General features: G+C 42.2%; 1 protein-coding gene across 1 annotated transcript in view; it reads left to right on the forward strand.

Moving 5' to 3' along the window:
• The window catches only part of Actr2 (actin related protein 2), a 50170-nt gene that overhangs the window by 19728 nt on the left and 7886 nt on the right, over positions 1-22556 (forward strand). The window contains exons 3-8 of the mRNA XM_059275396.1: positions 548-763; positions 3403-3475; positions 11997-12133; positions 12856-13005; positions 15066-15211; positions 22097-22229. Of these exons, the coding sequence (XP_059131379.1) occupies positions 548-763; positions 3403-3475; positions 11997-12133; positions 12856-13005; positions 15066-15211; positions 22097-22229 (855 nt within the window). The remainder of the gene's footprint in view (positions 1-547; positions 764-3402; positions 3476-11996; positions 12134-12855; positions 13006-15065; positions 15212-22096; positions 22230-22556) is intronic.

The raw sequence follows: 22556 nt of genomic DNA on the forward strand, positions 1-22556 counted from the left end.
TGTGAGAGAGAGAGAGAGAGAGAGAGAGAGAGAGAGAGAGAGAGAGATGCATTGTTATAGAGGAATGAAGAATCATTATGATTTTTGCATCTACATTGATAAAAATCATTTTGATAGTAGAAAGAAATGTGCTTGTGTGCATTGAGTATTTTTCAAGTTTTTCCCCCTGATGTGCTATTTCACATATCACAGGACTTATTTTTTGAACATTTGAGCAAAAGAAACAGATGAAACCTCATACAAATCCCTTCAAAATATGAAAATGTGGGGTTTATTTGTGCTAATGCTCTTCTTTTGGAAGCATGTATTAAAGGTAAGGTCAATTTATTGATTTAAATACATAGTACATAAAATATTGATTAAACTTTGTAAGCTGTTCTTGAAAGAAAAGAATTTTAACTTTGGAATAAAAAACTCGATCTGCAAGTCTAAGAAAAAATAAAAATTTAGTTATTCCCAAGTTTCCTAAAATCCGAGAATAGAATTTTCTAAAGCTTCTTGAAGTAAAACTTGGACTGTTTTAAAGCTTTGCCATCCCGTCTTGTAGGATCTTATGGTCGGGGATGAGGCAAGTGAATTGCGTTCAATGTTGGAAGTTAACTACCCCATGGAGAACGGCATAGTGCGAAATTGGGATGACATGAAACATCTGTGGGACTACACATTTGGACCAGAGAAACTCAATATAGACACCAGAAACTGCAAAATTCTACTCACAGAACCTCCCATGAACCCAACCAAAAACAGAGAGAAGATTGTAGAGGTAAATTTTTGATGGGCTGGATATCCATGTGTATCTCTGTGATAGAATGTTAAATCAGTATTTTTCTTCTTGCCTCTTCTGCTAAGGATAAATAAAAGCAGTCATTTCTCCCTAGATCCTGATTATTTTGCATTCACTACAGATTGAGGATGGTTCATTTGAAAACTGAAATGTTTTTGATCATGTTTATGATGCTTATGAGAGTTTGAATTTTGGACCATGAATTTTGGATTTTTGGATAAGGGAATTTACCTGGTAAATAGGCAAATATTCCAAATTTTAAATCAGAAATCTCTCTGGTCTCAAGCATGTTGGATAGGGGACAGTTAACGTGTATATGCTAGTAGATGAGAACACTCCCCTCCCCAAAATTAGGTGATTGAGTAAAGTAGTTTATTAGAAAGTAATAGATCTAATGGAAAAAAATAATGAAGTTGTGTGTATATATAACTGAGTTCAGGAAAAGAGTTTGGAATTCAAGATAAAAAATTCGAAAGTCTTTGAGATGATGTTTTTCACCAAGGAAGTGAGAGGAGACAGTGTTGAGAAGTCTGGGGCTAGAGGGAGGAGCCTGCCGAAGAGATTGAAAAGGCTGCTGAGGTGAGGCAGGAGGAGAGCCTCGTTACTGACTGAGATGGTGGACTCTGGAGGACTCTGCATGTTGTTAGTAGATGTACACACAGCAGCAGCACTTGTTTACTAAAGGGATGTTGGAATAGAATGTTAGAAGATGAATCAGTTGGTGAAGATGTATTCAAAAGTTGTAAAATTGCAGTTCTGTATGTTCTCATTGCAATCAGTTGTTAAATATCTCGGTATTCAGAGTGATAGTCCTATCAGTCAATGAGTGCTTACAATGGATGATCACAAGAAGTCATTTAAGATTTTCTCAGCTGACCTGGGCTACAGTGCTGGGGGGTGTCTTTCTATCGCTGTGAATGTATGTTGGTCCCACTGGCTAATAAATAAGCTGCTTTGGCCTATGGCAAGGCAGCTTAGAGGCAGGCGGAAATCCAAGGAGAGAGACAGGAAAGAGAAAGGTGAAGTCTGGAGAGATGCCAGCTGCCGCTGAAGGAACAACATGCCAACATACTGATAACAGCCACAGAACACATGGCAAAGCACAGATGAATAGAAATGGGTTAATTTAAGATATAAGAGCTAGCCAGCAAGAGGCCTACCATAGGCCATACAGTTTGTAAATAATATTAAGCTCTGAATGGTTATTTTGGAAGTGGCTGCAGGACCATGGGGCTAGGCGGGACTGGAGAAAACTTTGAACTACACTGTGGAGAATGAGCACAGTGTGATGAGGGAGGGCCCGAGGAAATAGCTCCGTTCAGTGTAATTGAGTGTGAAGTGGAGTTACAACCTGGACTCAGGGAGAGTCAGTGGGCTGGGCCACTGAGCAGTCTCTGCGTCCTGACAACTTAGTGTTTCAGTTTTTTCTTCACCTCATTTACTGTTCATTCATCAGACCCAGAGTCTCATTCAAACTATAAAGAACGCTTCTACTGAATTACATCCCCAGTCCTGTTTCCTTCATTATTTGTTTGTAACTGCCGGGGGTGGGGGGTGGGGGGTGGGGGGTGGGGGGGTTATAGAACCAGTTTTGACTCAGGTTGGGGGAAATAAGCAGATACTTCTTTTCTTTTTTTTCCTCTTCATTATTTATGTGGGTTGTGTTTATGTATATATGCCCATGCACACTGGAGTGCCCATGAATGGACAAGTTTTAGGGGGAGTTGGTTTTTACATTTTACCATGTGGGCTCTGGAGATTGAACTCGGGTCATTGGGGCTTTCGAACCTGAGCCATTTTTCTGGTCCCAAGAGGATATGTCATTTTATTTCTTTCTTTTTTTTTTTTTTTTTTTTCCATTTTATTTCTTTATTCTGATTTTTGTTTTGTTTTGTTTTTTGAGACAGGGTTTCTCTGTATAGTTTTGATGCCTGTCCTGGAACTCACTCTGTAGCCCAGGCTGGCCTTGAACTCACAAGAGATCCGCCTGCCTATGCCTCCCGAGTGCTGGGATTAAAGGCATACACTACCATTGCCTAGCAATTCTGATTTTTTTAATATTTTTTTTGTGTGTGTGTTTGTGTGTTAGAGAGAGATAGAGCGAGAGAGAGCGCGCGCACAGGCACGAATGAGTGCCACCCTGTGTGTGTGGAGGTGAAAGAACACCTTATGAGAATCAGTCTTCTCTACCCACCATCTGGGTCCTAGGCTCACAGTCAGGTTGTTAGACTTGCAGGCCAGCACCTGTACTGGCTGGGCAATCTTACTGGTCCCAGGCAGGTAATTTTTTTTTTGAGAGGTATCAATTCAGGAAATTTTTGTGTGAAGCTTGCTTTCATACTGATTAGCCACTGTCTATAATATATTCAGAAATCTCTGCTTGTAGCACTTACAAATGCTCCGAGACTTGACTCAGGTGTGTATATGTGCTTGTGTATCCAAAACTCTGCCCTGATGATTGGAATCGAGGACAACTAGTTAGAATAGATGATTCCTCAGGGTCCTTTGGTTGCATCTAATCAACTGATCTGCCATGTGAGCATGAAAGAAGTATATAAATATGTATAGAGTTTTCTGCATAAACCACCTTCCTGTTTCCCTTCTCCTTCCATTTTCAGGTAATGTTTGAAACTTACCAATTTTCTGGTGTGTATGTAGCCATCCAGGCAGTTCTGACTCTATATGCTCAAGGTAAGTAAAGCTTAACTACACTGAGAGAGAGGGGTGCGTGCGTGCGTGCGTGCGTGTATGTGTGTGTTTTGTTCTGTTTGTTTTTTGAGACAGGGCATCTCTGTGTAGCCCTGGCTGTCCTAGAACTTGCTCTGTAGATCAGGCTGGTTTCACTTGCCTCTGCCTCCCTAGTGGTGGGATGGAGAGGTGACTCAGTTAAGAGCATTGACTGCTCTTGCTGAGGACTCAGGTTCTATTCCTTCATTTGGAGCCATCTATGACTCTAGTTCCCAGGGATCCAGTGCCCTCTTCTGGCCTCTAAGGGCACTGTATGCACCTGATAAACAGACATAACATTCAGGTAAACACTGTTATAGATAAAATAAAAAAAAAATCTAAAAAAAACAAGAAGGAAAGACTGTTACTTGTATAAGATCACACTTCAAAACTTTACAATTGTCTGTGTCTGTGTCAGTTTGTCATGCATGTGTATACAGGGATGCATGCTTGTGGAGGCCAGAGGTCGACATCAGGTGTCTTTCTCATTCTCCACCACTTCCTTTTTTTTTTTTTTTTTTTGGTTTTTCGAGGCAGGGTTTCTCTGTGAAACAGTCCTAGCTGTCCTGGAACTCACTCTGTAGACCAGGCTGGCCTCAAACTCACAGAGATCTGCTTGCCTCTCCACTTCCTTTTTAGAGACAGCATCCCTCCTTAGTTGACCTGGAGTTGCCTGATTGACTGGTTGTAAGCTCCAAGGTCCTCCTGTCTGCACTTCCCGGTGCGGAGGTTACAGCCTTTGCTGCTACACCCGTTTTTTGTGTGGTTGACAGGCTCCAGACTAGGTCCTGGGCTTGTGCGGCAAGCGCTGTACCCGCCAAGCCAGCTGCCGAATGTGAATGCCATGCACACTTTCACTTGCTCTGTTAAGTAAGGAGCTAAGCTTAAAGTGACATCAGCTCTTTTTTTTTTTAAGATTTATTTATTTATTATGTATACAGCATGTATGACTACAGACTAGAAGAGGGCACCAAATCTCATTACAGATGGTTGTGAGCCACCATGTTGTTGCTGAGAATTGAACTTAGGACCTCAGGAAGAACAGTCAGTGCTCTTAACCTCTGAGCCATCTCTCCAGCCCACATCAGTTTTTTCAACAGTTCTTTTTTCTTTTTAGCTGTTTTAAATTTTTATACATTATGAGGGACTAGAGATGGCTTGTCAGTTAAGAGCATTGGTTGCTCTTCCAGAGGACCCAGGTTCAATTTCTAGCACCCCTATGGGCTCACAACTGTCTGTGACTCCAGTTCTGATGTCCTCTTCTGGCTTCCTTGGCCACTTGCAGGCATGTGATGCACAGACACACAAGCAGGCAACACTCATACACAAAAATAAGTAAATTAAACCTTAATTGAGAATAAACATAGAATTTATCCTCAGAATTGGCTTGAGTTTAAGATTTTTTTTTTTTTTTTTTTTTTTTGGTTTTTCGAGACAGGGTTTCTCTGTGTAGCTTTGCGTCTTTCCTGGATCTCGCTCCATAGACCAGGCTGGACTCGAACTCACAAAGATCCGCCTGCCTCTGCCTCTGGGATTAAAGGCATGCGCCACCACCAGCCAGCCAAGAAATATTTTAAAAGATTAGTGTGCTGGATAGTTTTATGTCAGCTTGACACATGTTGAAGTCATCTGAGAGGAGGGGAGGGACCTCAGTTAAGAAAATGCTTCTAGAACCGAGCAGTGGTGGTGAATGCCTTCAATCCTAGCACTCAGGACACAGAAGCAGACAGATCTCTGTGAGTTTGAGGACAGCCAAGGCTACATGGGGGTACCCTGTGTCACAGAAACAAAAACAAACAAAAAAAAGGAAATGATTCTAGAAGATGGGGCTGAATGCAAGCCTATAGAGCATTTTCTTAATGACTTTCTTAGTGCTTGATACGGGTGTGGTGGCAGCCCATTTTGGGTAGTGCCAACCCTGGGCTGGTGGTCCTGGATTCTATAAAAAGGAAGGCTGAGCAAGCCATGGGAGCAAGCCAATAAACAGCACATTTCCATGACCTCTGCATCAGCTCCTGCCTCCAGGTTCCTGCTCTTTTCAGTTCTTATTGGACTTCCTTTGATGATGAACACTGCTGTGGAAGCCAGATAAACCCTTTTCTTCCCAAGTTGCCTTTTGTCGTGGTATTTCATCACAGCAATAGTAACCCTAACTAAGTCAGCACAAAAAATCTTAATGGTCATCCAGGTGTTCTCACGCCTTTAATCTCAGCACATGGGAGGGAGGCAAAGGCATGTGGGTTGCTCTGAGTTCTAGGTGAGCCTCATCTACACAGTGAGCCCAGGCCAGCCAGGACTCCATAGCAAAACTCTGTGTGTGTGTGTGTGTGTGTGTGTGTGTGTGTGTGTGTGTGTGTGTATAACACATGTACTGATCAAATGCATAATAAGTTGGGTGAGGAGAAGATGTTTTGGAACACGTTCCTAGTTTTTGAGTCAGTTTTAGTGAACTGTGTTCTCTCTGTATTTTTGTTGTTGTTGTTGTTGTTGTTGTTGTTGTTTTTGAGACAAGGTTTCTCTGTGTAGCTTTGGCTGTCCTGGAACTCAAGCTGGCCTTGAATTCAAAGAGATCCACCTGCCTCTGCCTCCCGAGTGCTGGGACTAAAGGCATGGAAATTAATTTTTAGAGCTATATTTAGTTACCTATTGTAATATGTCTTGCATTCTACTGAATATGGAAAGTCTATCAAACAGTGAGATAGATACAGTTTCTTTGCTCTTAAGGTGGTGGATTACAATCTAGCTATAATTTTTATTTTGAAGGAAAAACGTCTGTCAAGTGAAAAAAAGTATTTTCTGGATAAGTCTGCATTTGGACACTTTTACTCTTTGAAAATCTGTTTGTCTATTTGTGTGCATGAGCATGTGTGGTGTTGGGGGCAGCTTGGAGGAGTCGGTTCTCTCTCTGCCATGGGAGTCCCAGGGATCAAACACAGGTCGGCGGGTTTGGCAGCAAGCACTTAGACCCCCCTGAGCCACACTTCATTTCCCCTCCCTCCTTCCCTCCACCCATACTTCATTTGTAAAATACCACTTTAGAGGGACTGGAGAGATGTCTTAGTGAAAGAACACTGGCTGATCCCAGAGGGTCCAAGTTCAGTTCCCAGCACATATGTGGTGTCCAGTTCCAGGGGATCTGACATCCACTTTTGGCTTCTACAGGCACCCAGCACACAAGTAATGTACAGGCATACATGCAGGCAAAAGACCCATACACATCAAATAAAATTAAAGTTAAAATTTTTTAATAACTTACAAATTACTTTCATATACAGTAATTTTAGAAGGTTTAAAGGGCTTAGTCTAAGTTTGAACCTGTGATGAGAATTCCATCTTGGGTCAGGAGGAGTTACTTTTTGTGTGTCAGTGTTTTGCCTACATATATATATGTGCCCTATGTGCATGCCTGGTGCCCAGGGAGGCCAGAAGATATTGGATATTGGATCCCCTAGTACTGGAGTTAGAGTTTTGAGCTGCATTGTAGGTATTGGACCCCACTCAGGTCCTGCAAGATCAGTAAGTGTTCGTAACTGCTGAGACATCTCTCTAGCTCCCCTAAAAGAATTTCTAGGAAAACTGATGTTAATATATTTTCCTAGTAAAATTTATGAATTAATCTCGATCCAGTAAGAAGATAACCTTTTTTAAAAGAAGATTCATTTATCATGTATACAATGTTCTGCCTGCAGGTATGCCTACGTGCCAGAAGAGGGCACCAGATCTCATTGTAGATGACTGTGAGCCATCATGTGGTTGCTGGGAATTGAACTCAGGGGCCCTGGAGGAGTAGCCAGTGCTCTTAACCTCTGTGCTATCTCCAGCCCAAGATAACCTTTCTTTGGTGTTTCGAGGCAGGGTTTCTCTGTGTAGCTTTGGTGTCTGTCCTGGATCTCTCTCTGTAGACCAGGCTGGCCTTGAACTCACAGAGATCTGCCTGGCTCTGTCTCCCGGTGCTGGGATTAAAGGTGTGCGCCACCACCGCCCAGCCAAGATAACTTTTCTTAATTGCTTGTATTTAGCTATTTTTATGTAACTGTTGACTCCTTAATTTTGACAGATGATAGCTCAGTAAAATTAATTAAATAACTATAAACCTCACAGTCCCACACTCAGGAGGCAAAGGCACTCAGGTGGATCTCTGAGTTTGAGGTAGCCTGGTCTACAGAGCGAGTTCAGGACAGCCAGGGCTACACAGAGAAATCCTGTCTTGAAAAACCAAAATAAGTAAGTAAGTGGAAGCCATGCTTCTTCCTAACTGGGTGGTTAACATTCTCAGGAAGAAAGGGTGGAGAGATGGCTCAGTAGTTAAGAGCACTTTGCTGCTCTTGCAAAGGACCAGCTTTCAGTTCCCAGCTCCGCGGTCAGGCAGCTTATAACCACCTATGACCCCAGCTCCAGAAGAGTGGGTCCCCTCTTCTGGTCTCCATAGGCACTGTACTCGTGTGCACACACAAACACACATATGCACAAATACATGGTAAAGATAAATTTAGTAAGAACAACAACTACTATTACCATTCCAACCTGCAGGAGGGTTTTGAATAAGCAGTGACCTGGTGTTTTAGGAAAATATGTCTATGTGCTTAGTTTGGTCTGGGTGGATAGAAAAGATTGATTGACATTGGGAAATCACAGGTCAAAGTTTGAGTGGTCAGAGAAGGCACAGATGAAAGGGCAGGAATTTAAAAGACAGACAGACAGACAGACAGACAGGGATAAAAGGATATGGCACTAAGAGTCCTTGTTCTCTTTTCCCAGTAGACAGTCTTCAGGGCTGGGGCCGTAGCACAGTAGGTAAATGCCAACCTCAAAAGCCTGAGGACCTGAGTTCAGATCCTCAGCACCCACATAAAAGCCGTGCTCAGCAGCACGTGCCTGTGATTCCAGCACCGAGGAGCTCAAGACAGGAGGAGTCTAGGGGGCTTGTTGGCCAAGTAGTCTGTCCTGATCGGTGAGCCTCAGGTTCAGTAAGAGACCCAACTTCCTCAGATACCCGTGTAACAAACCACGTATCCCTGTAACCCCAGTTCTGATGGATGCGGATTGCTGAGGCTTACTGGCTTCCAAGTTACCAGAGAAAACACCAGCCCAGGTTCAGAAAGAGACCCTTCCTCAAAGGAGTAGGTACCGAGAGATGAAGGAGGACACGCGATGCACACAGATACACACAGAAATAATCAAGTAAATAACTTAAAATATAGTAAAGTAGAGAGCAATTGAGGAAGACAGCCAAGTCAAGCCTCTGTCTTCTGCAGGTACATGAGGATACTTACATTCCAAAACAGTCTCTTCTCTGAAAGAGCAGGACTGAAAGGGAGCAGTATAATAGGTTACGAGGCTATCAGATTAATCAGGGAAAAACAAGTTATATCAAAATGGGAATATTTATAAATGTATTGGTGTTTATCAAAGATAAACAGATATGACAGTGCATACAAATTTATGTAAGATGAGATTAAGCATGTTTATAGTAATATGTCCATAGGCAGATTTATGTAAGAAAAAAGAGCAAAATAGATAAAGAAATAAATGAAAGAAGAACTTTGCTGGGTGGTGGGGTGCACACCTTTAATCCCAGTACTTGGGAGGCTGGAGGCAGACAGATGCCAGCCTGGTCTACAGAATGAGTTCTAGGATAGCCAGAGCTACACAGAAAAACCCTGTCTCCAAAAAAAAAAAAAAAAGAGAAGTGTAGAAAGACCATTCAGAGATGATGAGGAAATAATAAAACTAGATTATAGATAATGTATATTCTGTTTAAAAGGAAAACATGAGTTATATCGGGTTGGCCAAATGGCTCACAGGTAAAGAAGTTTGCTACAGAGCCTGGAGATAGGAGTTTTGATCCCCTGAGCCCTACATAAAGGTGGAAAGAGAGATCTGATCCTACAAAATTATCCTCTGCTCTCTACACATGTGCTGTGTATATACACATACATAATATTAATACGTAAGAAACTTTTTTAGTGTGAGATTTTACATGTTTTGTTTTTCTCATTTTTTAAATAGTGTCTCATGTAACCAGGCTGGTCTTCAACTTCCAGTATAACCCAGGATGACCTAAAACAACTACTATATTATTTTCAGTTAGGGTCTCACTATGTAGCCTTGGTTAGTCTGGACCTTGCTATGTAGACCAGGCTGGTCCCATTTACCTCTGTCTCTGAAGTGCTAGATTAGAGAGATGTGTGTCAGCACATTCAGCCTGACCTAGAACCTCTCCTCTTTGTCTTCCAAGTGCTGGGATTACAGGCTTTCCCCAATATGCCCAACTAGAAAAGGTTTATTTTCCCTCAGAATTGACTCTTGGCTTTTTTCAGACATTTTTTTCCTCTTTAAAAATTTTATTATTGTTGTAGACTGGAAAGATGGCTTAGTGGTTAAGAGCACTTCCAGAGGACCTGGGTTCATTTCCGAGCACTCTTGTTGGGTGGGTCATAATTGCCTATAACTACAGCTTCAGGAATTTTAATGCCCTTTTGTAGCTATGGCAGGTGTGCACACACACACACACACATAATAAAATAAAAAATATTTTACTAAAAATTATTATTAGTAGTAATATTTGTGTGTGTGGGGTGGGGTGATAATAATGCCATGCTTATGTTTAGAGATCAGAAGACAACTTTGTGGAGTTGGTTCTCTTCTCCCACCTTTACGTGGGGTTCAGAGATTGAACTCAGGTCACTAGGCTTGCCTTGCAAGGTGGTTTTACTCTCTTGAGACACTTTGCCAACCCCTGTTTCTGCTTTTCAGTAGCACAAGCCAGACTTTGTGCACACCTGTTGGGATTTCTTGGCTAGGATGAGACTCTCTGCCTTCATAACAATAAAAATAAAGGAAATCGAGAAACACAACAGCAGCTCTCTTCCCTTTGTGGGAGTGGGGGAGACAGGGTTTCTCTGTGTGGTCCTGGCCATTCTGGGACTCTGTAGCCCAGGCTGGCCTTGAACTCAGAGATCCACCTGCCTCTGCCTCAAGTACGGGATTAAGGGTGTGCGCCACCACTGCCCAGCCCTTGCTCTTTTTGATTGTTGTTGTTGCTTATGGGGTTTGGCTGGGGATCCTACCCAGGCCTTACACATCTAGGCTCACACTGTTGCTGTACTACACCCTAGTGACGTTTCTCTTCTACCATAAGCTTTAGTTAGGGCCGTTCTTCTCCTTCGGGGTCAATAACTGAGAATGATTGATGGAGGATTGCTAGGTATTAGACATTTCCTCAAGATTACAGGCTTTTGTTTTTATTGATGGTATTTTTCTTTTGTTTTGAGATGGTGTCTGCCTGTGTAGCTCTGGCTGGCCAGGAACTCTCTAGTCATCCTGTAAATGAAGAGGAGTTTTAGGGGAGGGGAAGGCATGGGGGGGGGGGGGGAGTTCTCGATTGTTGCTAGTCTTTACTTTCCTTTAATGAGTTGGTTTTTGTTTTTTTGTTTGTTTGTTTGTTTAAGATTTGTTTATTTATTATATATACACATACCAGAAGAGGGCACCAGATCTCATGGATGGTTGCTCGGAATTGAACTCAGGACCTCTGAAAGAGCAGTCAGTGCTCTTAACCACTGAGCCATCTCTCCAGCCTCCCCTCCCCCCCCCCCCCTTTTCTTTTCTTTTTGTGAGATGATCTCTCACCTTGTAGCCCATGTTGGCCTTGCTTTCTTTTTAGGTTTTTGAGATAAATGACCTGGAATTTTTAGTCCTTCTATCACAAGCTTCCTGAGAGCTGGGTTTCAGGTATGAGTGAGCTACCAGGCCTGACTAGATGATTTTAGCAGATTTACTTACCATCTTGTAACTTAGTGTAATAGTCACTTTTCACAGTTGTTTCCCTAAATTATTCATTATACTTTAGAAAGTTTCACTTTGCGGGAATTGGGTGATTAGGTTGTAAAGGACACTGTAGCAGGTCTTCCTTCCCAAGCTCTTAAAGAAGCCCCTGTTTGAACTAGAAACCTCACAAGGAAAACACAGGGCAAGATGACTTTGGATAATGGTGCTTACCACCAAGCCTGACAACCTGAGGTGGATCCCTTGGCCCCACATGATGAAAGGAGAGAACCGGTCCCCATAAGTTGTCCTCTGACCTCACGTGTGCTGTAGCGTGCCTGTGCCCCTCCTCCACATGTACACCCTGTACAAATAAGGAAGAGTGTGAAGAAAGGAATCGGAACAGACGCTTCCGCCTGTGATTGGAAATGAAGTGCTGAAGCCAGCACAGTGGTGCACACCTTAGTCCCTGCACTCAGAGGCTGGGGCAGGTGGATCTCTGAGTTCGAGGCCAGCCTGGGCTACAGAGTGAGTTCTGGGACAGCCAGGGCTACAGAAAGAGACCCTGTCTTGAACCAAAAAAAGCAGAGAAAGAAAGGACGTGCTGCTCCAAGTCTCACTGACTGGTTGATTTTTCTGGGGTGGCTTCTCTACTACATTTGAGACTTTCTGGCTTTGGTTTTTCTGCATTGACTCTCAACACCTGGTTCTTGTGCAGGTTTGTTGACTGGTGTAGTCGTGGACTCTGGAGATGGTGTAACTCATATTTGCCCAGTGTATGAAGGCTTTTCTCTCCCTCACCTTACAAGAAGGCTGGATATTGCTGGGAGGGATATTACCAGGTATCTTATCAAGGTAAGTGAAAGGAAAATATCATAAACACTCGTGGTTTTTTATTTTTGTTTGTTTTTAGTTTGTTTACTGACTTACACAAAAGTCAGTGTCTAAAACAATCGAGGGGCTGGAGAGCTGGCTCGGCAGTCAAGAGCACGTGCTGCTCTTGCAGAGAAACAGTTCTCATTTTGGCCAGCTTTCCACTGCTGTAGCTCCATGGAATCTGATGCCTTCCTCTGGACCTTTCAGGCACCAGCATTCATATGCGCATACCCACACACAGACACAATACACATAATTTAAAATAATAAGATACTTTAAAAACATTCAGTGTACAAGGTTTCTAGTATCCCCCAGTATACCATTATTGTCCTTGATATGGATTCCAGGGATTGCATTCAGGCGTGGACAGCAAGTACCTTTACCTGCCCTGCAGTCTTAGTAGCCAACTGGGGTTTAACTTTTTTTTTTTTTTTTTTTTTTTTTTTTTTTTTTTTTTTTTTTTTTTTTTTTTGGTTTTTCGAAACAGGGTTTCTCTGTGTAGCTTTGCGCCTTTCCTGGGACTCACTTGGTAGTCCAGGCTGGCCTCGAACTCACAGAGATCCGCCTGGCTCTGCCTCCCGAGTGCTGGGATTAAAGGCGTGCGCCACCACCGCCCGGCTGGGTTTAACTTTTTACAGTGGAACTTACTCACGTGGATTATTAACTTGCTGCTTCTTATTTATTTATTTTTTTAATGCTAGCTGCTGCTGTTGCGAGGATATGCCTTCAACCATTCTGCTGATTTTGAGACAGTTCGCATGATTAAAGAAAAACTTTGTTACGTGGGTTACAATATCGAGCAAGAGCAGAAGCTGGCCTTAGAGACCACAGTGTTAGTTGAGTCATATACAGTAAGTATCCTGTGTAAACACATCTGTGGGTTGAAAAGGGCATCTCTGTTTCTTAGCCTCACTTAATAGAGTTTTGGTTGTTTGGGTTTTGTTGTTTTGTTCTGTTTGTTGGACATCAAACTGAGGGCCTTGTCTGTGCCCAGCAGATTAGGCCCTGTCATTGGTATTTGTAGTTTGGGTTATTATAATATGTTTTCATATGACTTTTAAATATCTCCTGCTACATTAAGATTCTGTGGTATAATTACTGAAGATACCACGTATTGCAAATTAAAGCAAGAACTAAATTAGAATGTAGTTAGAAATGGAGATATTAGTTGAGATTCTAGCATCTTCAGAATATCATTTCTCAATATGTTTTGTGCAGTGTTATTTTTCTGGGATGTTACTTAAGAGTTATATAAAACAGAACACATTATAATTGTGAACTAAATTATGGATATGATTATTATCTCATTGCTGTGTGACTCCTAGGCCTTTTCATATGCCAGTATGTATGCAGTGTGAAAATCTAGTATGCCTGTGTCTCAGATTCTTGGGTTTTTCTGAGACAGGCTCTTACTGTGTGTTACCGGGTCCACTTGCCTCTGCCTCCCAAATAGTGGGATTGCTACATTCCTACATGAACCTCAGAATTTTGTAGCATGTCATGGAGCTAATAATCTTAGAAATGTATCTTGGGACATGGTCATGCTTTGATTTTTCTCAGACAAGTTCTCACTGGAACCCAAGCTGGGCTGGAACCCAAGCTGGTTTTAGACTTACTTTGAAATCCTTTATGTTGCACGTATTTTGTGAATAGTGCCAACATGGATCACATGACTTAACACTTGCTTTGCTGGGGATAGTGGCACATGCACTTGGAATACTGACTGAGGCAAGAGCACCATGTAAGTAATGAGACCAGCCTGATAAGGGCTGCAAAAAAAAAAGCCAAAATAGCTGGGTGTAGTGAGGCACACCTTTAATCCCAGAACTTGGGAGGCAGAGGCAGGTGATCTCCATGATACAGCCAACGGTACACAGTGAGACCCTGTCTCAAAAGACGCAAAGGGGGTGGGGTTCTGTTAGAGACCAGCTGTGGGAGCACATGCCTTTAATTCCAGTTTTTTGGGGAGGGGCAGAGGTAGGAGGATCTTTGAGTTTGAGGCCAGTCTAGTCTACATAGAAGTTACAGGCTATTCAAGACTACCTAGAGAGACTCTTGTTTCCACCCCTACCCTCCAAAAAAAGCTAACATTCTAAGGATACAATAAAACCTACTTTATCACTTCTAACAATAACCTCCAGTTTTGCCCTGGTGGTTTCTTTCCTAAAGCTTTCCTGACAGATTTTCTAGAGATCCTAATTTTCAGTCTTAAGTGTTTAGAAGGAACTGGTATAAGGTAAACTGTGAGAGAACTAACAACGTGAGACATGGTTTATGTTGGACACTGGTTGAGACAGAGTCATCATTGAAGTAGTTTGAGGTCGGCCTGGACTAAAAGCAAGACCATCTTAACCCCCACTGTCACCTTCCAACACCCCCCAAACAAACAAACAAACAAACAAAAAGCCAGACCTGGTGCTGCCCACTTGTAACTTCAGTAATTGCAACATGACTGGGTTTGAGGTTCACCTATACATGTAGTTTAGCCTCAGACTAAAGAGCCGGGCAGGGTGGTACCCACCTATGACCTCGGCACTGGGGAGGTAGAGACAGAAAGGTCATCTGGGCTACATGAGGTCCTGACTCAGGAAAAAAATAAAAACAAAGTATGTCTTCTTTCTTCCTTAAACAGTTGGAGATAGCTTTCAAAAATACAGTCAAGTGTAAAACAAACCAAATGAGTAAGTGGGCAAATATAGGCTAGAATAAGATGTAAGAAACTTAATGCAGCTGGGTGCGTCAGGGAACGTCATCTGAAAAATTTTGTTTGGCCCAAGAAAACATTTTAGGAAAATGTATTGCTTTTAGTAATTTTGGTCACAGAACAGAGTATTTTAAAAAAAATCACTCTTATGGAGAATGCTAGGAAGTAGCGCTTTTTGTCAACTTGCCCTGGGTTGTTTGTTTCTAGCTCCCAGATGGACGCATCATCAAAGTTGGAGGAGAAAGGTTCGAAGCACCAGAAGCTTTATTCCAGCCTCACTTGATCAACGTGGAGGGGGTCGGAGTTGCCGAGTTACTGTTTAACACAATCCAGGCAGCTGACATCGACACCAGGTACAGTAGAAAGCATTTCCAAGTCCTTTATAGGAAGTACCTGGACCGCAGAGTTGGCTCAGCAGTCAGGAGCACTTGCTCTTCTTCTGACTGCTCACAACTGTGACTCACAGCTCTGGCCTCTGTGGGCACCTGTACTCATGCACACATAGTGACATGCAGACCCACACACCTCAACATGGTTTAAAATAAGAATACACCTTTTTTTTTTTTTTTTAAAGAAAGAAATGTAATGTAAATTGAATGAACAAACTCCATTGTGTTTTAGGAGGGGTGTTGTTTTTAACCTTTAAAAATTGTATTACATTACTTGTCTGTGCACATCACATACATGTGTGGCCCACCCATGCCATGGTGCTTGGGTGGTGGTTGATTCCCTTCTACCCTGTGAGCCCCAGGGACCAAACTCATCAGACGTGGCAGCAGGCACTGTTAGAGCTGAACCATCTCTCCACCCCTCACTGTGTTTTTCAGAGTGGTATGAGTTATATGTTCCTTCTCAGAAGACGCTTCAAACATTTTTCAAAGATTCATTTATTTCTATTTTATGTGTATGAGTGTTGGTCTCCATGTATGTATGTGTACCATGTGCATACCTCGTGTCCGTGGAGGTCAGAAGAGGGCATCACATTTCTTGGAACTAGAGCTGCGGATGGTTATAAGCCACCATGTGGGTCCTGGGAACCAAAATCATATCCTCGACAAGAACAAGTGCTTCTAACTGCCGAGCCACCTCTCCAGACCCCACTTTAAAGTCATTTGTTTGTTTGATTAAGTTTATGCGTATTAGTGTTTTGCCATGGGAAGTTTCAGGTCCCCTACTGGAGTTACAGACAGTTGTGGACTGCCATGTGGGTACTGGGACTTGAACCCTGGTCCTCTGGAACAGCAGCCAGTGCTCTTAACTGCTGAGCCATCTCTCCAGCTCAAGTTATTATTTTTAAACAATTTAAAATCTACAGAAAAGTGGCAAGTCTGATATAGAATACATGTGTGCCCTTTAATTTTACTCTGTTGCTAATATTAATGTTATGCTTATTTGCTGTGTTAATTGCTATTTTTTTTGAACCATTTGAGAATAGCTTGAATATATAATTTCTCTTTAGCAGTTTGTATTCTTAAGAAAAGATACACTTATGATTGAGTGTGTCATTCAAGAGATTGATTATTGATACACAACATAATATTTCAGTTTGTACAATATTCTATAATATTATAATATTCTATAATATTCATAGACTGTCCTGTAGTGTCCCTTGTACAGCTGTCCTCTGTCTGGTGACTCATGCATATTTAGTCATTTCTCTTCGTTGCTCTTTTTCTGGTCCAGTTCATGGTATTGACATCTTTGCAAAGTTCAGACTAGTTATTTTTGATTTCTTTAAATTTGAGCTTTTATATTTTCTCATAATTCAGGTGTGCAGTTTTGACTAGAATACTCTGTATATGGTGTGTCCCAGGGGTATCACATCCAGGAGTGATGTTTCTTATTGATGATATAAATGCTCTTACTGAAGCATTACTTGAAGTTCACTGTTTCCTCCAGTGAATGGTCTACTTGTCCCTTTCCTCAGCACACTCTGCCCCTCTAACATCCATTGATTAATCTTGCCTAAGTTCATTTGTATTACCAGTTACTATTTTTCCCCTTAACATATATCTACTTTTTGGATTTAGTTTACAGTACTTGACTAGCATACCTGAAACCTTGGATTTGATCCATAGCATGACATGTGTTTTAGTTTTACTACATTTTTATTTACTTATTTAGTGGGGCGGGGGGTGCCATGGCACACATGTGGAAGTCAAAGGATAACTTTCTGGAGTTGATTTTTTTTTCCTTCCACTGTTTGGGTCCCAGGAATCAAACTTGGGCCATCAGGCTTGGCAAGAGGTACCTTTCCCCATTGAACCATCTCACCAGACCTTTAAATTTATGTATTTATTTAGTTTTCTTTTTTTTGACAGGATCTCACTGTAGCTTGAGTTTTCCTGCCTGGCCCACAGTCAGGACAAATTTCTATCACCCGCCAGTCCCACAGCCACTCAGACCCAACCAAGCAAACACAGAGACTTATATTGCTTACAAACTGTATGGCAGTGGCAGGCTTCTTGCTAACTGCTCTTACAGCTTAAATTAATCCATTTCCATTAATCTATGCCTTGCCACATGGCTCATGGCTTACCGGCATCTTCACATGCTGTTTGTCATCGTGGTGGCTGGCAGTGTCTCTCTGACTCAGCCTTCCACTTCCCAGCTCCATTCTCCTCCTTGTCCCGCCTACACTTCCTGCCTAGCCAATGGCCAATCAGTGTTTTATTTATTGACTAATTAGCAACACATTTGCCATACAGAACATCCCACAGCATCTCACTGTGTAGCTCTGAATTCACAGAGAGCCTCCTGCCACTGCTGGAATTGAAGGAATGTGCCACCATGCCCAGTTTAAATTTATTTGTTTGTTTGTTTTGGTTTTTCGAGGCAGGGTTTTGCTGTGGATGGAGCTTTGGAGCCTGTCCTGGAACTCGCTCTATAGACCAGGCTGGCTTCGAACTCATTAAATTTATTTTTTAATTGACAAAAGTTCTATTTATGGTATTGTGGCATGATGTTTTGAATATATATTTTAATTAAGCTAATATTTATTATTGTACATACAACTTTTGTGATGAGCACACTTAAAATCCAGTGCTTTTGCATATATAATATGTTTGAAATAGAATCTGTGTGTTATGTGCTGGGATTTCTATCTAATCAGAGTTGCATATCTTTTGGTCAACATCTTGAATCAGTCGCCAGTGCCTCATCCCTGGTAACCATCATTATACTCTCTGCTGCTGAATTCACATTTTCAGATTCTATATAAATAGGGCCATGCAGTATTTGCCTTTCTCTGCCTGACTTCATTTAGCATAATTTCTTCCAGGCCTACCTACATTGCTACAAATTACAAGGTTTCCTTTTTAAAGAGAGAATTACATTCCATTGTATGTACCAAATGTCTTTTCATTCATTCACTTATAATAGTAATTTAGGCTGATTCCATGAACTGACCATTGTGAGTAGACTTGCATGAATGTAGGAGTACAGGCATCTCCTCAGCATACTGATTTTTAGTTTTTGAGATGTGTATTTACTGGTAGGTTGCTGAATCATTTGATAGTTCCATCTTTAGTTTTGGGGAGAGTTTCTATACTGTTTTCTGTAGTGGTGATTATAATTTAATTTATATTAGGGGTCTTTAAACTTTTCACTTATGATACACCCTCTGTTAGTCAGGGTTCTCTGTGGAGGCCCACAGAGACCCTGGCTTGTGGCTAGTTTCACTCTTGACTCAAGGTCAGAGAGTCCAAGCTTGTTACCCCCCACCCCAAGGCTGCATAATAGGATGTTTTGGCCAAAGGTGTGGTTAGCAGGTGTCTTTTACTTCAAGTCCTAATTACAGGATGCTTTGCCGTAAGGCGTGGTCACCTGATGCCTTGAGTACTAAGATGTTTACACTTAATTGTGCTTTGTACCGTGATGTCCTTCAAAGGGGGAGGTCTTTTTGCCCCCCTTGCTTTGGATATTTAAAGGCTGTGAGTGATAAACTTGGGTCTGCAGTACTGACCCAGAACCCTCCTGAAGCTATCCTGTGTTTTGACTTTCTTCATCTAAGTCTATATTTTATAGTTGTCATTACCCAATTCTACACTCCCTCCTTCAGAACCGTTGGACAGGTCAAGCGGGCGGGACTCGACAGTTCTCTAGAGTAACAGAACTTAGAGAATGAATCTCTGTTTATAGAAGGGGGATTTGTTAGAATAAATTACAGGCTGTGTTATAGCTAATTCAACAATGGCTGCCTTCCAGTTCAAAAATCCAGTAGCTGTTCAGTCCATGAGGTTGGATGTATCAGCTAGAATCCTGAAGAAGTAGGCTCTAATGCCAGTGAAGGAATGAACTTGTTAGTGAGGGGAGAGCAAGAGGCAAAGAATAAAGCTTCCTTCTTCCACACCCTTGTTGTAGACCTTCCAGCAGAAGGTGTGGCCCAGATTAAAAATGTCTTTTCCCACCTCAAGATCGGGATTAGACCAGCACTTGGGAGTCAGAGGCAGGCGGATCTCTGTGAGTTCGAGGCCAGCCTGGTCTCCAAAGCGAGTTTCAGGAAAGGCACAAAGCTACACAGAGAAACCCTGTCTCGGAAAGAGAAAAAAAAAAAAAAAGATCGAGATTAGAAATGGATCTTCCCACTTCAAATTAAGCAAAAATCCCTCACAGGTGTGCCCTGCCATTTTTGGATTTAGTTAGTTCCTGATATGGTCAAGTTGACAGCCAAGAATAGCCATCATACCCCCCACTTTTTTGTGGGGAGGAGCTGAGAGAGGATTTTACTATGTAGCTTTGGATGGCCTGGAACTCATGTAGACTAGGCTGGCCTTGGACTCAAATTCTTAGAGATCTAACTGGCTCTGCCTTCCAAGTGTTTGCATTAAAGGCAAATACTACCATAACTATGACCCTTTTTTTTTTTTTTACATGATTCTCAGTATATAGGTGGTATATAAGATAGTTATATAGGCAAACATTTACTGTTAATGAATCATGAAGAAATTTGGTATATATATTATATGTATAATTTTTGATGTATTAGAAATGAAAACAAATTCCATACTAATCAAATGAATGGGCTTATTTGTTTTTACATAAAGAGTTAAATCTTGTGGGGAGAGGTGACTCAGTGGTTAAGAGAACTTGCTGCTCTTGTAGAGAACCCAGATTTGATTACCTGCACCCACCTGGTGGCTCACAGCAGTGTGTAACTCCAGTTCCAAAGGATCCGGTACCCTCTTCTGACCTCATCAGGCACCAGGCACACATGAAGTACACATACATACATGCAGGAAAAACACACACACATAAAGTAAAAATCTTTTTTCTAAGACTTAAATCTTAAGCTGAGTATGGTGTTTCACACCTGTTTAAGGCCAGCTGTAGCTAACAAAGTAAGTCCATCTTAGACTACGTAAGACCCTGTATAGGAAGGAAGGAAAAAAAAAATCAATTGGTCTTGGGCTGGGATGTGGCTTAGTGGTAGAGCACTTGCCTTGTGTGTACAAGACCCCACATTTTGTCTCCAGTATTCCCTACACAGAACAAAACGCTGACCCACACCAGAAGAAGAGATCTTGGCTGAATAGTTGATATTGTAGGATGAAGAACACTGACAGTGTTTTTCAGCTGGTCAACATTTTGATTTTCTAATCATCAGTGATAGCCGGATATGGTACCAATATGGTAGTAGATGTCTTGAATCCCAGCACTTGGGAAGTTGAGGCAGACAGATCTCAAGTTTGAGGCCAGCACGGCCTACATAGCAAGCTCCAGCCGAACTAAGGCTACACAGTGAGGTCCCGTCTCATAGAACACAACAGGGCTGAGGATCTCTCGGGTAGAGGACTTCCTAGTGGTGTGTGAGGTACTAGCTTCAGTCCTCACTACTGCAAGAAACAACCGAACAAAACGACAGAAATATGTGGAGGCCATTTCAGAAATTATTGGAGATTCTGGGCTGATCTAAGTCAGATTCACTTAATGATTTTGTTTTTTACTGAAACTCAAAAGTTAGGAATTCAAACACTAGTTTTTTTTTAATGATTTACTTTTTTTTTTTATTTTCTGTGCATTGGTGTTTTGTCTGTATGTATGCCTGTGTGAGGGTGTTGGATCCCCTGGAACTGGAGTTGCAGACAGTTGTGAGCTGCTGCCTTGTAGGTGCTGGGAATTGAACCCTGGTCCTTTGGAAAAACAGCTAGTACTCTTAACCACCGAGCTATCTCTCCAGCCCCTAGTTCTTATTTTTATTTTTTTGTTGTTTTGTCTTTCAAGACAAAGTTTCTCTGTGTAGCCCTGGCTGTCCTGGAACTCACTGTGTAGACTGGACTGGCCTTGAACCTGGAGCTCTGCCTGCCTCTGCCTCTTGAGTGCTGGTGTTAAAGGTGTGCACCACCACCGCCCAGCATGACATTGGTTTTTCAAATCAAGCGTTCTAGCCCAGTATAACTAAAAATAACTGATTGTGTACTTAATATACCAAGAAGTGATGGTAGAAAAATCATCTTTGTTTTCTATAATGTTTTTCTAAGAACAGAAAGCTGTACATTCCATAAAAATGCATGGTTTTCTATCCTACCGTGATCTGACATTTGAGCCCAGGTGCCGCCTGACCTGGCTGCATGTGCACAGCAGGGTAGTCCTGTGAGTCTGGAAGGCAGGCCACAGGGAAGCTGCGTGAGGAAGCACGGCCGTGCATCGCCACCAACAGAACACCTCGGCTTCATTGCGTGGTTGCTTTGGAACTAAGTGTTGGTTGTCGCACGTCAGAGAACCCGGCACTGTTGTCAGGTTTTTCATGTTATGTGACCCTGGGGGTTGCAGCTTTGTCTCAGAAGCTGTGGTTTCTTACATCCGTGTCAGGGCTTCCTCCTCTGTCCATCTTCCTTCCTTCCCAGTTTCTGTGAGTCACTGTTGTAGCAGGTGTGCAGTGGTGGCTCATTGCCCTTTACATTTCTGTGATGATGGGGTGCAGCCTTTTCCTCCTCCCGTACGTCAACTGGTACTTACACGTCTTATTTTGTTGTTGTTGTTGTTGTTGTTGTTGTTGTCGTCGTTTGTGACAGGCTTATCTAGCAGAGACTTGAGCTTCTGATCCTCCCGTCTCTGCCTCAGTGCACCCCGGTTATGCGGTGCTGGGGGTGGAACCAGGGCTTCGTGCTGCTAGGCAGGTGCTCTGCTGCACTGCATCCCTACCCCAGCGCTTTAAATAAACAAAGAAACAAATAAATAAATAAACGAGATGCCATTTTCCTAATCGGAAACCGCAAATATCCTCTGTGTCTTCCTAGATCTGAATTTTATAAGCACATTGTGCTTTCTGGAGGCTCAACCATGTATCCTGGTCTGCCATCGAGGTTGGAACGAGAGCTTAAACAGCTTTACTTAGAACGAGTTCTAAAAGGAGATGTGGAAAAACTTTCTGTAAGTATCTATAGTAACTGTTACCATTGTTTAAAACCCTGTAAAGTAACTTGTGGATCTTGACAGCCACTAGATGGAGCAAGAAGTCGTCTTATAAACAGATTCCTGTGCAGCTAGCCTCTGGAAGACTTGAAGGGCCTCAAGAGAAATTGTCTGTTTGTTGTGTATCTTGTCTCCTCAGTCACATTTGTGTTCCCAGAATTATCACAGCTTTTGCAATGGACTTGCTTGGTCATTGTTGCCATGCACTGGAGTATAATTGCTAGTGGTTCTTTGCCGTGCTCTTTTTCCTAGCTGTGGACTGTGAAGTATACTGTCTGCAGTATG

Source organism: Peromyscus eremicus, chromosome 10 (assembly GCF_949786415.1).
Source record: "Peromyscus eremicus chromosome 10, PerEre_H2_v1, whole genome shotgun sequence".
In the NCBI taxonomy this organism is placed as follows: Eukaryota; Metazoa; Chordata; class Mammalia; order Rodentia; family Cricetidae; genus Peromyscus; species Peromyscus eremicus.